General features: G+C 45.8%; 1 protein-coding gene across 2 annotated transcripts; it reads right to left on the reverse strand.

The window, feature by feature from the left end:
* Window positions 1-50: 50 nt before the first annotated feature.
* Window positions 51-14,123, reverse strand: LOC111946737. 2 transcript variants are annotated; one of them, XM_023950801.1, is made up of 10 exons: window positions 13,878-14,123; window positions 12,828-13,298; window positions 12,626-12,751; window positions 12,328-12,527; window positions 12,126-12,248; window positions 11,560-11,647; window positions 10,269-10,441; window positions 10,113-10,199; window positions 9,910-9,982; window positions 51-642 (listed from the first exon to the last, which is right to left on the reverse strand). In XM_023950801.1, exons 2-10 carry the CDS (start codon window positions 13,255-13,257, stop codon window positions 410-412), a joined length of 1,533 nt encoding a protein of 510 aa, XP_023806569.1. In that variant the 5' UTR covers window positions 13,258-13,298; window positions 13,878-14,123; the 3' UTR covers window positions 51-409. The 2 variants fall into 2 exon arrangements, with proteins under 2 accessions (XP_023806569.1, XP_023806570.1); XM_023950802.1 differs by lacking the exon at window positions 51-642 and adding an exon at window positions 9,675-9,830.
* Window positions 14,124-14,451: the final 328 nt, after the last annotated feature.

Consider the following 14,451-nt stretch of genomic DNA (forward strand, 5'->3'; position numbering starts at 1 on the left):
GTTCATCTGAAATCACAACTTCTGACATAGAAACGTCCATTACAACCTAACAAAAGACGAACTCATAAACTTTATTTATAAGAGACTTCTGCTGTGAGCAGGCAGTATGTTGGTACAAAGGATCCCTACATGGAAACCATCAGGCTAAAATCATTAAAAGAAGAAAGTTAAATAAATAAAAACAGTCAACCAGATAAGTTCATCTATAAGCCATGTTTAAAAATCTCTGCATGCTGAAGTTCTCAGCAGGCAGTTCCAGAGGTGAGCTAGCATCTTTAAATATGAACAAAGTAAGACAGGAGTGTTCAGTCAGGAAACAATTTCACACATAACTGTCTGTCCTTCAAGTTTAAATAAAGTTCTTCAGTTTGAATTTTCTCAAATAAATGTGTGGTTCTTGTGAAGAAAGTCACGACTCGCTGTTGAACATCTGGGTTTGTGATAGGCTGACTTGTGTACATGAAGAGGAAGAGGAGGAGGATGAAGATGAAGTGACATTCTGGTCATTCGGGAGCATGCTGGGGCATTGAAGGATGAGGGGGGAGGACGAGGCAGAGATGAGGGGGAGGATGACGGGCATGTTGCCAGTAGCTGCGCTGCAGAGGAAGCTGCTGGCGTTCTGCCTCTGCTGGTTCCTGGAAGCTGAAAAAAAAAAAAGATTCAGTCACCAAAGGAAGTTCAGCATCTGAGACAGATTTGAACCTACAACCACGCATTTATGATAGAAATGTCCCAGGTTTATCACTGGAGATACCTTCTAAAAATAACCCGTTAACCCTTGTGCTATCCTAGGCACTTTAATATTGGGAGTTGGGTCATCTAGACCCACTAGACAGAGCTCTGAACCTTTTTTCTTCAATGATTTGTGATCTTCACTGGTGTCCATGGATTACATGAAATCTTTCCACCTTTATCCACCTTTGTCATGGTAGGGAGAACACGTCAATGAAAGGGGGGGGTCATCTAAGATAGCACAACATAACACACAAAACCCCTTCCTCATTTTTCCCAGCTAATCAAACCCTTAACCCTATTCTCCTCTGCTAGCTTTAGGAGCAAGTTCCATCCTTTAGAAATGCAATCAGATGCTCCGTTTACTGGTTTGTGTGAAGTATGTCATAAAAGTAAAAAGTTAAATAAAAATAAAGTAAATGTATACATTTTCAATGTTAATAGTAACAAAAAGCAAGTAGGTTTAACTTTTAAATGTATTAAAATAATGTTAAAAATTGTTTAACATAAATTATACCATGGTCCGGTTGAATACTCGATTCTGATTGGCTGCTGGGTATGCGTTAAAACCTGATAACCGCACGGTGAAAAAAGAAGTTCCGGTCGGCTAGCTTAAATGATTTGTATCCCTGCGCCGGCTTCTGTAAAACAACCTTTTGCTTCATCATCTGGGCAAAAACAAGCGGTAAGCGATTAACTTTCCCTCTGAATTGATGCTTTATTCAACCCATCGGGACGATCAGCATATATATAATCGCCGAATCCGAATCGCCGGAGGGAGCATGTTATTGCTACAAGAGAAGCTAGCAGCAGTGATGCCAGAAACTTTGTCTTTACTACGGTTCTCCTTCCTCTAAACACACACAATATGAACACACACTCCTCCCTCCGCTCTGACACCCCCCTCTGTCGCTGCACGCGCGCTCCTCTCCTCTCCTTTTTTCCGCTCCGTCGTGTGTGTGCGTGTGTGTTGGGGACTGCACGTGCCTGTGTGAGAGGACGGAGCGGAAAAAAGGAGAGGAGAGGAGCGCGCGTGCAGCTCCCTCCACAGCTCACTGTGACATTACTTTCTGTTAGGTAGTTAGCTGCTCAGCCCAGTAGAAATTTCAGAATAAAAGCACTTCAATTGCTGCTTTACTTCCGTTGTGAGTTAATGTGTTGTGAGGTAAGTTAATGTGTTGTGTTGTGACCCTTCTGGGCCATGAGTTAATGTGTTGTGAGTTAATGTGTTGTGAGTTATTGTGTTGTGTTGTGAGTTATTGTGTTGTGTTGTGTGTTAAGTTAATGTGTTGTGTGTAAAGTTAATGTGTTGTGTGTAAAGTTAGTGTGTTGTGTGTAAAGTTAATGTGTTGTGTTGTGTTGTGACCCTTCTGGGCCACCGTAGTTTTTTCTATGTAGGTATGACATGGTCTGTCAACAAATTACAATATGAACAATAAAAGTGTAAATGTGAATCTTGTCCATTCTCTTGCAATCAAACAAAAAAGGTGTAACTTACATTTTACAATAATTGTCATCCAAACTTTAGCCATAGTTTACATCAGAACCTCCCTCTAAAGTACACAGTTATCCCTTGTGCTATCCTAGGCACTGTAACATTGAGAGTTGGGTCATCTAGACCCACTAGACAGTGCTCTGAACGCGTTTTCTTCAATGATTTGTGATCTTCACTGGTGTCCATGGATTACATGAAATCTTTCCACCTTTATCCACCTTTGTCATGGTAGGGAGAACACGTCAATGGAAGGGTGGGGTCATCTAAGACAGCACAAGGGTTATATTGACAACATGACTAAGTCATTTGACTGTCTTGTTCGTAGACAACGAAACAAAGACTTGACATTCTGATGACACTGACATGTTAAATGACATAAAGACTTAGTTTTGAGAGATGATCTCAAGATTTTGAGCAAGTTACAGGCTTTTGCAAGAAATCCATAGTGTTTTGCTGTTTGTACAAATTGTTTTGAGAAATGCACACATGTATTTGCAAACTTCAAGTCTGATCTGAGAATTGTACTAAAGCGACTGAGAAAAGCTGTAAGACCAAACTGTATTTATTTTTACTGTAACCAGCCGTTTCCTTTACACTTTTGTTTAGTGGGTCATAAAATTACATAAAAATGAACATATCCTGTGTTTTAAAGTCTTACTCTGTATTTAACATTTGAAGCAAGATTTCCATGTAGTTCTTTAATTTCCTCCTTTGCCTTCTCGGATCTTGGATATGAAACTCTGGGCCTCCTCTGTGTTGGTGAATTTGTGCTCAACGTCTTTGTACGTCAGCACCAGTGTAGCTGGGGATAAGCTGCCATGCCTCAGTCCAAGCTGGCGCAGATGCTGGCGTGTGGTGTCGAACTGCTTACGCTGTTTGTGTACTTCTGTTGCAACATCGTTGTAGAATCTCACACGCTGGTTCTTATATAGAATTTCCTCCTTTTTGGATCTTGCTGCTTTGCACACAAGTTCCTTTTGATTGAAGTTATGAAACCTCATGATAAGCGTTCTTGGTGGCACATCTGCACTCTTTTTCGGTCCAACCCGATGTGCTCTTTCTATGGTTAGGGGCTGCCGAAGTTGAGCGACATCCAGTGCTTCAGGCAGCCAGCTTTCCAAAAACACACATGCATTGGAGCCTTCTGCACCTTCGGGTAAATCAACAAGTCGGAGCTTGTTCATCAGTGATCTTGTTTCCAAATCGATTCTTTTCTCCTCGTTATTTTTCACCAGCTTCATTACTTCAGCATTCATGCTTGTTTGAACATCCTCCACAGAGGAGAGACGCACCTCCGCTCCATCCATCCCCCCCGTGCCTTTGTGCGTCCTCAATGGCTTTCATAACACCATTCAAGATTCAAAGGGTTTATTGTCATATGCACAGTAAGAAACGGGTTGCTCCGAATGCCAAAAAGAAAGTATACAGGAAACTGAAAAATTACACAAAACATACACAAAAACAAAAAACAAAAACAAATTCTAAATGTGCAAAAACAGTGATAATAAACAGTAGCGAACAATGAGGATGTGCAAAGGTGCAGTTTGTTCTTCCAGACTCCTGTCAGCTGTTAAGGAGCCTGATGGCAGAGGGAAAGAAAAAGTTTCTGAGTCTGGTGGTCCTGCACTTCACACTCCTGTACCTCCATCCCGAGGGGAGGAGAGTGAACAGACCTCCAGTTGGGGGTGGGAGGGGTCCTTGATGATGGAGGCAGCTCTCCTGCGTTTGTAGATGCTCTGGAGCGAGGGCAGAGGAGTCCTGGTGATCTTGGACGCAGTCTCCACCGCTCTCTGCAGGCGTTTGCGGTCCGTGGCGGTAGAGCTGCCGTACCACACTGTGATGCAGCTGGTCAGGATGGACTCAACCATGCAGCTGTAGAAGTTGCTGAGGATCTTCGGGGACATGCTGAACTTCCTCAGCCTCCACAGGAAGTCCAGCCGCTGATGAGCTTTCTTCACCAGCTGTGAGGTGTTGAGTGTCCAGGTGAGGTCCTGGCTGAGGTGGACCCCCAGATATTTGAAGCTGCTCACCCTCTCCACTTCCAGAACCCCGATAAGAAGCGACTTATGAGTGTTCCTCTCCTTCCTCATGTCTACCATCATCTCATTTGTCTTGTCGGTGTTGAGAGTGAGGTTGTTGTCCTCACACCATGTCACCAGACTGGCCACCTCCCTCCTTTAGCTGCTTCGTCCCCGCCAGTGATGCGTCCTATCACAGCGGTGTCGTCAGCAAACCTCAGGATGATGTTGTCCTTATGAGAGGGTGAACAGGGTGTTCACACAGCCCTGTGGTGTGCCAATGTTAGAGACGATGCTGGCTGAAGTTCTGTCCCCTATTCTGACAGACTGAGGCCTGCCAGGCAGAAAGTCCAGGAGCCAGTCACAGATGATGGGGTGTAGTCCAAGGGAGAACATTTTGTGGGTGAGCTTGTGGGAACAAGTGTTGAATGCAGAGCTGGAGTCAATAAAGAGCATCCTAATGAAGGAGTCTTTATTCTCCAGGTGTGAGAGGGAGGTGTGCAGTGCTGGGGCAATGGCATCTGAGGTGGACCTGTTGGGCCGGTATGCGTACTGCAGGGGGTCTAGTGTGTCTGGGATGCTGCTCTGAATGTGGGTCAGCATCACTCTATCAAAGCGCTTCATAATGATTGGAGTGAATGCTACTGGTCTGTAGTCATTCAGGCAGGTGGGAGGGCTCTTCTTGGGGAGGAGAACAATGGTAGTGGTCTTGAAGCAGGAGGGGACGGTTCTCTGGCTGAGGGACAGGTTGAATATGGAGGTGAGGACGTCCGTCAGCTGGTTAGCACATGCTCTGAGGGCTCGTCCAGGAATGTTGTCCGGTCCTGCCGCCTTGCGGGGGTTAATCCTACTCAGGGCTTTGTTTACCTGGGCTGATGAGAGGACAGGTGGGGGTGTGGGTGTGGGGTGTGCAGAGTGTATTGGTCCCTCTATGTGGGTGGTAGCCACAGGGGTTGCAAGCCAGTAACTTCTGTGCCGGTCCCAAGCCCGGATAAATAGAGAGGGTTGCGTCAGGAAGGGCATCCGGCGTAAAAATTGCCAAAATAACCATGCGAATCATCCACAACACTTTAGACATACCGGATCGGTCGAGGCCCGGGTTAACAACGACCGCCACCGATGCTGTTAACCTACAGGGTGTCGGTGGAAATTTGACTACTGTTGGTCGAAGAAAGAGAGGAGGCAGAAGGGTCCGTGGCCAGAGAGAGAAGGGAAAAGGCAGGAACATAGGTTTGAGAATAGGGACTCTTAACGTTGGCACAATGACAGGGAAAGGCAGAGAGCTGGCAGACATGATGGAGAGAAGGAAGGTAGATGTACTGTGTGTGCAGGAGACAAGGTGGAAGGGCAGCAAGGCACGTAGTATTGGAGGAGGATACAAACTTTTCTATCATGGTGTTGATAGGAAGAGAAACGGGGTAGGAGTGATTCTGAAGGGGGAGTTTGTAAACAGTGTTCTAGAGGTGAAAAGAGTCTCAGACAGGATGATGAGCCTAAAGTTAGAAATTGAAGGGGTGATGGTGAATGTAGTCAGTGGGTATGCGCCACAGGTTGGCTGTGAGTTAGAAGTGAAGGAGAGATTCTGGAGTGAGTTGGATGAGGTCATAGAGAGTTTTCCCAGAGGAGAGAGAGTTGTTATTGGAGCAGACTTTAATGGGCATGTTGGTGAGGGCAACAGAGGTGATGAGGAGGTGATGGGCAGGTTTGGTGTGAAGGAAAGGAATCTGGAGGGACAGATGGTGGTGGACTTTGCGAAGAGGATGGAAATGGCTGTAGTCAACACTTACTTCCAGAAGAGAGAGGAACATAGAGTGACATACAGAAGTGGAGGTAGGAGTACCCAGGTGGACTACATCCTATGTAGACGAGGTCATTTGAGAGAGGTTAATGACTGCAAAGTGGTGGTAGGAGAGAGTGTAGCCAGACAGCACCGCATGGTGGTGTGTAAGATGACTCTGGAGGTCAGGAAGAAGAAGATAGGGAAAACAGAAAAGAAGACCAAGTGGTGGAAGCTACAGAATGAAGAAACTTGTGAGGAATTTAGGCAGAAGTTGAGGCAGGTCCTGGGTGGTCAGGATGAACTTCCAGATGACTGGGAAACTACAGCAGAAATTATCAGGGAAACAGGTAGGAAGGTGCTAGGTGTGTCATCTGGAAAGAGGAAAGACGGTAAAGAGACTTGGTGGTGGAATGAGGAAGTACAGGAATGCGTCCAGAGGAAGAGGTTGGCTAAAAGGAAGTGGGATGTAGAAAGGACTGAGGAAGGTAGACAGGAGTACAAGGAAGCGCAGCGTAGAGTGAAGAGAGAGGTGGCAAAGGCCAAACAGAAAGCTTACGATGAGCTATATGACAGGTTAGACACAAAGGAAGGAGAGAAGGACTTGTACAGGCTAGCCAGACAGAGAGACAGAGATGGGAAGGACGTGCAACAGATAAGGGTGATTAAGGACAGAGATGGAAAGGTGCTAACAACCCAGGAGAGTGTACAGAAAAGATGGAAGGAGTATTTTGAGGAGCTGATGAACGTGGAAAATGACAGGGAAAGAAGGGAGGAAGATGTGGTTGTTGTGGAGCAGGAAGTAGCAGAGATTGGAAAGGATGAGGTTAGGAAGGCTCTGAAAAGGATGAAGAGCGGAAAGGCCGTTGGTCCTGATGACGTACCTGTGGAGGTATGGAAGTGCTTAGGAGAGACAGCAGTGGAATTTCTAACAAGGTTGTTCAATAGGATTTTAGAGAGTGAGAAGATGCCTGAGGAATGGAGGAGAAGCGTTCTGGTCCCGATCTTTAAAAACAAGGGTGACATGCAGAACTGCAGCAACTATAGAGGAATAAAGTTGATGAGCCACACAATGAAGCTGTGGGAAAGAGTAGTGGAAGCCAGGCTTAGGAAGAAGGTGGAGATTTGTGAGCAGCAGTATGGTTTCATGCCCCGTAAGAGCACCACTGATGCCATTTTTGCTTTGAGAATGTTGATGGAAAAGTACAGAGAAGGTCAGAAGGAGCTGCATTGTGTGTTCGTAGATTTAGAGAAGGCGTATGACAGGGTGCCAAGGGAGGAGCTGTGGTACTGTATGAGGTCGTCTGGAGTGGCAGAGAAGTATGTCAGAGTAGTTCAGGACATGTATGAGAGAAGTATGACGGTGGTGAGATGTGCTGTAGGTCAGACAGAGGAGTTCAAGGTGGAGGTGGGACTACACCAAGGATCAGCTTTGAGTCCTTTTTTGTTTGCTATGCTGATGGACAGGCTGACAGACGAGGTAAGACAGGAATCTCCCTGGACAATGATGTTTGCGGATGACATTGTAATTTGCAGTGAGAGTAGAGAGCAGGTGGAGGAACAGCTAGAGAGGTGGAGGTTTGCTCTGGAAAGAAGAGGTATGAAGGTCAGTCGTAGTAAGACAGAATACATGTGTCTGAACGAGAGGGATCAAGGTAGAAGCGTTAGGTTACAGGGGACTGAGGTGAAGAAGGTGCAGGAGTTTAAGTACTTGGGGTCAACAGTTCAGTGTGATGGGGATTGTGGAAAAGAGGTGAAGAGGCGAGTGCAGGCAGGTTGGAGCGGTTGGAGGAAAGTGTCAGGAGTGTTGTGTGACAGAAGAGTGCCAGCAAGACTCAAAGGAAAGGTGTACAAGACAGTGGTGAGACCAGCTCTGCTCTATGGGTTAGAGACGGTAGCAGTGAGACAGAGACAAGAGGCTGAGATGGAGGTAGCAGAGATGAAGATGTTGAGGTTCTCCTTAGGAGTGACCAGGTTAGACAGGATAAGGAACGAGTACATCAGAGGGACGGCTCATGTTGCCTGTGTTAGCGACAAAGTCAGAGAAGCCAGACTGAGATGGTTTGGACATGTTCAGAGGAGGGATAGTGGATATATTGGTAGAAGGATGTTGGAGATGGAGCTGCCTGGCCGGAGGGCAAGAGGACGGCCAAAGAGGAGATATATGGATGTCTTAACAGAGGATATGAAGTTGGCTAACGTTAGGGTAGAAGATGTTCATGATAGAGTGAGGTGGAAAAGAATGATTCGCTGTGGCGACCCCTGATGGGAAAAGCCGAAAGAGAAAGAAGATGTGGGGGGTGGACGTCTCAAGGCGGGTGTAGAATGCATTTAGGTCGTCGGGCAGGCTGTCTGCAGCACTGATGGTGCTGGTGCTGCTTCTGTAGTCCGTGATGTGCTTTAAACCCCTCCACATGCAGCCAGAGTCAGCAGTGGAACAGAAGCCCTCCAGCTTCTCTCAGTCCTGCCTCTTTGCTGCTGTGATGGCCTTTTTCAGGGCGTACTCGGACTCATTGCCAGATGTAAATGCACTGGAGCGAGCACGCAGCATATGACGCACATGGCTGTTTATCCAGGGCTTCTGGTTAGGAAACTTCCTGACTTGGATGGTGGGCACGATGTTCTGCTGATGTATCCAGTCACACAGCCAGCATAATCCTGTATGCTGACAGAAGCGTCCTCCAGCGTGGCTGCAGCTTTAAACACATCCCAGTCTGTTGTGAAACAGTCCTGCAATGTTTTCTGAGAGCCACGTTTCGGTGAAAATCAGAGCGCAGCACTCTCTTAAATATTTCCCGCTGTGTCGTCGTCCTGAGTAGCGGTGGTCCTGTTGCACGGGCTTTTAGCCGAGCGTGGAGCCCCCCCCCACTTCCCTTTCTTTTGGCTCCGTCTCTGAAGCACTCTCCTCGGGTCAGCTGATTCGCAAGTGGCCGGCGCGCCGTGGCCATGGCGGTCATTTAGGGCGCACAATGAGTTGCAGGTCCGGAGGTATAAATCCATAATGGTGTAGGTCTGCAATGTTAAGCAGTGTCTGCCTGTTGTATGCCAGTCCTGCATGGCATCTGTGCAGTGCAGTAAATACACAAAATACGCATAAAAAATAACAAAAAGCCGGCATTCTACAGCAACGCGAGGAAACACGTTCGCCTCGGGAGGCGCCATGATGCCAAAAAAAAAAAAAAAAAAAAAACCTTCCTGAAAATTCGAACCTCAAACCCCGTATTTCCATCAGTATTTCCTCTTTAGAGGCAAAAAGTTGGTTGTTGCTTATCTGGTGTTGAACCGAGTCACCCGGTTTATATCCTCCAGCAGCGGCCGCCATTCCTCTGGTCACCGCAGCAGATTCCTCCTCGCGCGCAGCGTTAGCGTTGTGCTAGCGTTAGCGTTGTGCTAGCATTAGCGATTCGCTTTTCCGTAGTTTGCGGCCCGAAAGTCCATCATTTTACATTGTGTGGATGGCTTCAGCCTGTCTTTACCTCCCTTGCCAGTGGCGCACTTTCACAGATCTATCTTGCTGTTTGGAGTAATTCAAATCGTCCTTTTGAAGGATAGCTCAATGTTTTTGTGGAGAGCAGAGTCGAGCCTGACTTTCTAGTTACCGTCCATTTCTGGAAGTCAAAAACGGCTTCATCTTAATTAAAAGACCACTGGGAACGCAAGTTCAAAACTTTATAGAGAAACAAGTCCAGTATTAAAGAAGGTAAACAAAGATAAATGTAAATGTGTCAAGATGAACGCATTCGGTCCACGCAGGAGATTGGTTGTAGACGTCGTCACTCAATCAGTGACTGGGAAACATGAACGTGTTCTAGAGAGGGACATTTTTGCTGAAATTTGGCTCTGATTCCAGTTAAACAGATTAAACGCAGAGGTTTGGTCATTCGTACCACAGGGAGCTGTAAGCTGCTGACTGCCGCCTGCAAAACCCGAAGGAGAAGAACCAGCAGCTCCGGCCTGAGCCTGGAAGAGACGCAGACATGTTTCTGTCACGTATGAATAAAGGTTTTCCAACTGATCCAGCCTGCTGACTGAATTTTTCTGTTTGAAATGATAGAAAAACTTCTTTAGACTGAGGAGGGCGTTCCCTAACCTGAGTCTGGTTCAGATAGGCCTGCAGTTTTCTCTTGGCTCTCCATCTGGCCACCCTCAGCCTGGTCTTCTCTCGGCGCTCCTGCACCTAAAATCCACCGACCGTTAGTTCAGATCATCTGGATCATCGGCCAAACACCTGAAAGCTCTTATTCACCAGATTTGCCAGCAGAGGCTGAGGTAGCTCCTTCTCCAGTTCTCTCTGACGGCTCAGGTTTCGCCGCCGCAGCTCGTTCCTGCGGAGCTTGAACTCGTCGTAGAAGGTGAGGTCTTTGCTCCAAGGCTGCAGCGCCCCCGGGGGCAGGGAGGCAGCGAGCTGAGACGTAGCGTCTGAGGGTGCATAGAAAAGAAAAGGAAGAAACATTTGATTAATCCTTCAGCTCGTTCAATATGTAGGATTTTTCAGTTATACACCTTTAGTCTCTTCTTAAAGCTGCGTTCACAGCGAACGCCATTCCGCAGTGGTGATCAGGGGTCCTGCAGCGTGATTTAGAGTTCAAAGATATGAACTTTGGCAAAGAAGTCGTGTTGCGTCAACCGATCAGAGACTCAGCTTTGGCCTGAGACGTATTTAATATTCAGTGGGCGGAGTCCAAAACCGACACAGAGGAGAATCTGATCTTTCTTCTACAGAATTCTTATAATATTTTACTTTTTTTCATGGAGACAATAATACATTTTTTTTCTAATTCTTATTTTCCTTTTTTTCCCTCCTCAGACTAATGCGGGTCAGAAGGTCGTCAAACCGGGCTTTCAGTACCGCCATCAGCAGAGTCTGAAGCTCACCGTACTGGAAGAGTCTCTGAATGATGTCATGAACCCATGGAGGCACGATTACCGATGTTGTTGTAAAACTCTTTAAAATCTAAAATCTCAACATCATCCGTTGTTAATCATACAGACACAGTCACGGCTCCGTGAATCGATCAGGCTAAAAACATTCGGCAGTAGCTCCTCCCACAAGTTCAACACATTTTTGGACAGTCTGGCAGCGAATACGCCGCGTGTCCACATGGAGGCGACAGACGTTCAGTGTGAACGCCGCATTAGAAATAACTAACTAAAATATTTATTAACAGAGTGCACAGACTACAACTAGCAATAAGAAAAAACACCTTTTCACATGAATCCTCACAAAGATGATGGTATTTGATACTGAGGAGCTTTGGTGGATGTTGTGTGTTTGCTCTATGGTCCTTTATATATTATTCATTTATATATATTTATTAATGTTTTTAAAAAAAAAAAACATTTTATTATATTTTCTATATATAATCTGGAGGTTTTGGTTGACGAGTTTTCCCAGATACTTCAAAAACTAAACCAGACCAGCTCAGTGACCCTGTGGAAAAGTGTCTGCCTCGAGACTGGAAGGTTGTGAGTTCAAATCCAGGCTGAGTCATACCAAAGAAAAAGAAAAAACGTCTCTTTGCAGACGCTTGACTCACAGGTATTCGGTCCTCCTGAGCTGACGGAGACGCTCGGGTTCATCTGGCTTGTTGAAGGTTTATTCCTCTCTGTCACCAACAGTTGAGCCTGCAGACAAACTGTTCGTTTCAGTTAACAGACTCATGTATAGAAAGACCATAAAACTGAACGCAAGTTATAAATTCATCCCAATATTATGGATTTAAAAAAAATCTCTACTAATATTTCCACAAAGTAAAAAGTCCTAGTTCTGTATGTAGATTTTTAGATGTATTTAATATTTATATTCCTCATCTATAAAGTTGAGTCATATTCACCTGCTGTCATGTCTTTCTCTACAGGAAGTTTATTTTATTTAGATTTAAAAACCATTCATTAAAGTCTAATTAAAAAACTTTTATGAAAAACAAACCAAAGTGATGTTCGTTTAGAGAAGTATTCATGCCAACCTCAAGGAACGGTGTAGGAATAAAACGGCTCATAGATGACCCTCACAAAACCAAACAACACTTCTGAAATGACCTCCAGAAAAACATAAAAACCCAGAGAGAAACTAGTTTTGAGATCTCGTCTCAAAAATCTCTACCTCTGACTCTGGAGGACAACTCTGCTGCTCCAAGGTCGCCATCACCTGCTGCTCCTCTGGCTCCTCTTTGATGCAGATCACTTCCTCCTCCTCCTCCTCCTGCGGATGCAGCTCCTGCTTCACCTGTAGAAAATGTTTCTTTAGGCCTCCAAATGTCCAACACTGGTGCATGGGTGGGTGGGTGGGTGGGGGGTTGGGTCACCTGTGGAGCAGGGGAGGGGGGGCTCCAGCTGTGGGCTGGTGGAGAAGATGAGATGCCTGCTGGAGGAGGACCCGTATCAGTGGTCAGGATCTGGATAGAGGGAGTGGCCACTGTGGCGTCTGAGTGCGACCCCACAGAGATGCTCCATTCGGCCTCATCTGGACCTCGGGTAGGACAGATGTCACGCTCCGGAAGGAAAGCTGCTCAGAAACATTTGTATGTGCGGCAGAAGTTTCACTAAATTTACCGGAAGTCCTCCAAAGTTACTCTTTTCCTCGTGAATTCTCTCGGACTGTACCGGCGTTGCCGTCCAGCGGTTCTGCAGGAGCGTTCTGTCGCAGTTCCATCGAGTCCGAGCATGTTGTGTCTGACGGGCAGCACGCTCTGCTCGCACGCCTGCATGTGCTCTGTGAAGAGGTGCATTCTGGGAGGGTAAAAACAGGAAGGAGTGAGTTGATTACTGGGAGGACCGAGCAGGTCACCGTCTGACTATGTCTCACCTTGACCGCTCTTCACCAGCACTGTATCTGGGGTCCTCTGAGCCGAGCAGGATGGGGAGGGCTCAGTGGGCAGGACCTCGCCCCCCTGCCCTCTGGCATATCCAGGTGGGTAAATACGGACCAGAGTGGAGGAGGAGGCTCTCTGCTGCAGCTCCTCCTCCACGCCCTGGCGGTAGTACTTCAGCTTCAGCTCCGTGTATCGCAGCTTGGCCCGGATGTTGTCGTTCTCCTTCTCCTTCAGCGCCTTCTCCTTCTGCAGAGCCACCATGTCTCTCTTCATCAGCATCACCTGGGTTTTCAGCTCCTCAAATTTGGCTCCGACCACTTTAAGCATCTCTGCCAAAACGGTCTCCACGGCAACGTTGACCGCTCGCTCCACCACGGTGCCCATCTGACCCCGAATAAGCGACACAGCTATGCTCACGTCCATGTCAGGAAAGATCCGGTCCAAGCGGTTCTTCAAGGATTCAGCTGCATAAACAACAGGAGTTCACAAAAAAACTACGGTCTCTGAATCCATCAATCCACTTGTAGAAGCTGCAACTTTTCTGCTTTCATTTGTTTTTATATACCCATTAATGTACATTTCTAAATCTGCAATAAATTCTCAAAAACAGAGTGCTTTGTATTTAGTTTGTCAATGTTTGGTATTACGAACAAATAAAACTGTTAGACGGAACATCATGTGAATGAAATTTTGAAGTTTTAATCAATGCTTAGGATGAAATACTTTCCTACTTGAAAATTAAAAAGGTAAAAATACTTTTTTATTGATTAATAAAAAAAAACGATGATAAAAATAATAATAAATGACAACCCTAAAACCTATCATTAGAGATCTAACTGGCGCAGCTGTGTGCTCGAGTATAATCCTAAACTACAGATGTGGACTCATCCGTGTGTTAGCTAAAGACTGTTTATATGAACGCTCATAGCAGCCAACAGCGCTGCTGTGTTTGTAGAGATATAAATCTATTTGATATTAGCATAACTGGACCAGAAGGAAATAGTAAACAAACAAAACAAACGAGAAGAAATCTCTGTACTCACCTTTGCCAGCTTAGCCGGCTAGCATCTTAGAACAACAGTTAGCGAAGAGAGCCTTCTAATGCATTTTTACCCAATAAAACCCAAATTATCACTGTTTAGACACCATGGTTTAAAAATCACGATCACTAAATGATAATAAACGTTCATTTAAATGTTGTTCTATTGTAAAATCACAGACATCCGCTCGTTTTAGCATCACTTATCAAGCCTTTCTCCGAATCACGTGACTCACTGAGTTCTTCTTCTTTGGGTTTGGCATTTTTTTGCCGCACTCATGTATCGGTTGGGTTCTGTCGCCGCCTACAGTTCAAATAGGGAATAACATGTAAAAAATGCTCATGCTGTGAGATTTTCACCGCCATTTTTTAAACATATATCTCAGTGTTTTTCAACCAGTGTGCCGTGAAATATGGTCAGGTGGGCCGTGGGAAATTACCCATTTTCACTGATCTATAAAGATTTACCATAGGGATATCAGGATATCAGCTCTGTGTTCATCCAAACAGGCCCAGATAAAACACAGAGTAGTCAGGAATATGAAAGATAATAAAATACTTTTTCTTTGTGTTTATTT

Source organism: Oryzias latipes, chromosome 21 (assembly GCF_002234675.1).
Source record: "Oryzias latipes chromosome 21, ASM223467v1".
Lineage (NCBI taxonomy): Eukaryota > Metazoa > Chordata > Actinopteri > Beloniformes > Adrianichthyidae > Oryzias > Oryzias latipes.

Coding starts and splice junctions, on each gene's coding strand:
- LOC111946737 (XM_023950801.1), bottom strand. CDS start 13,257: ATGGACGTGAGCATAGCTGTGTCGCTTATTCGGGGTCAGATGGGCACC. Junction 12,752..12,827: donor GCTGGTGAAGAGCGGTCAAG/GTGAGACATAGT, acceptor TTACCCTCCCAG/AATGCACCTCTTCACAGAGC. Junction 10,200..10,268: donor AGCCTCTGCTGGCAAATCTG/GTGAATAAGAGC, acceptor GGTGGATTTTAG/GTGCAGGAGCGCCGAGAGAA.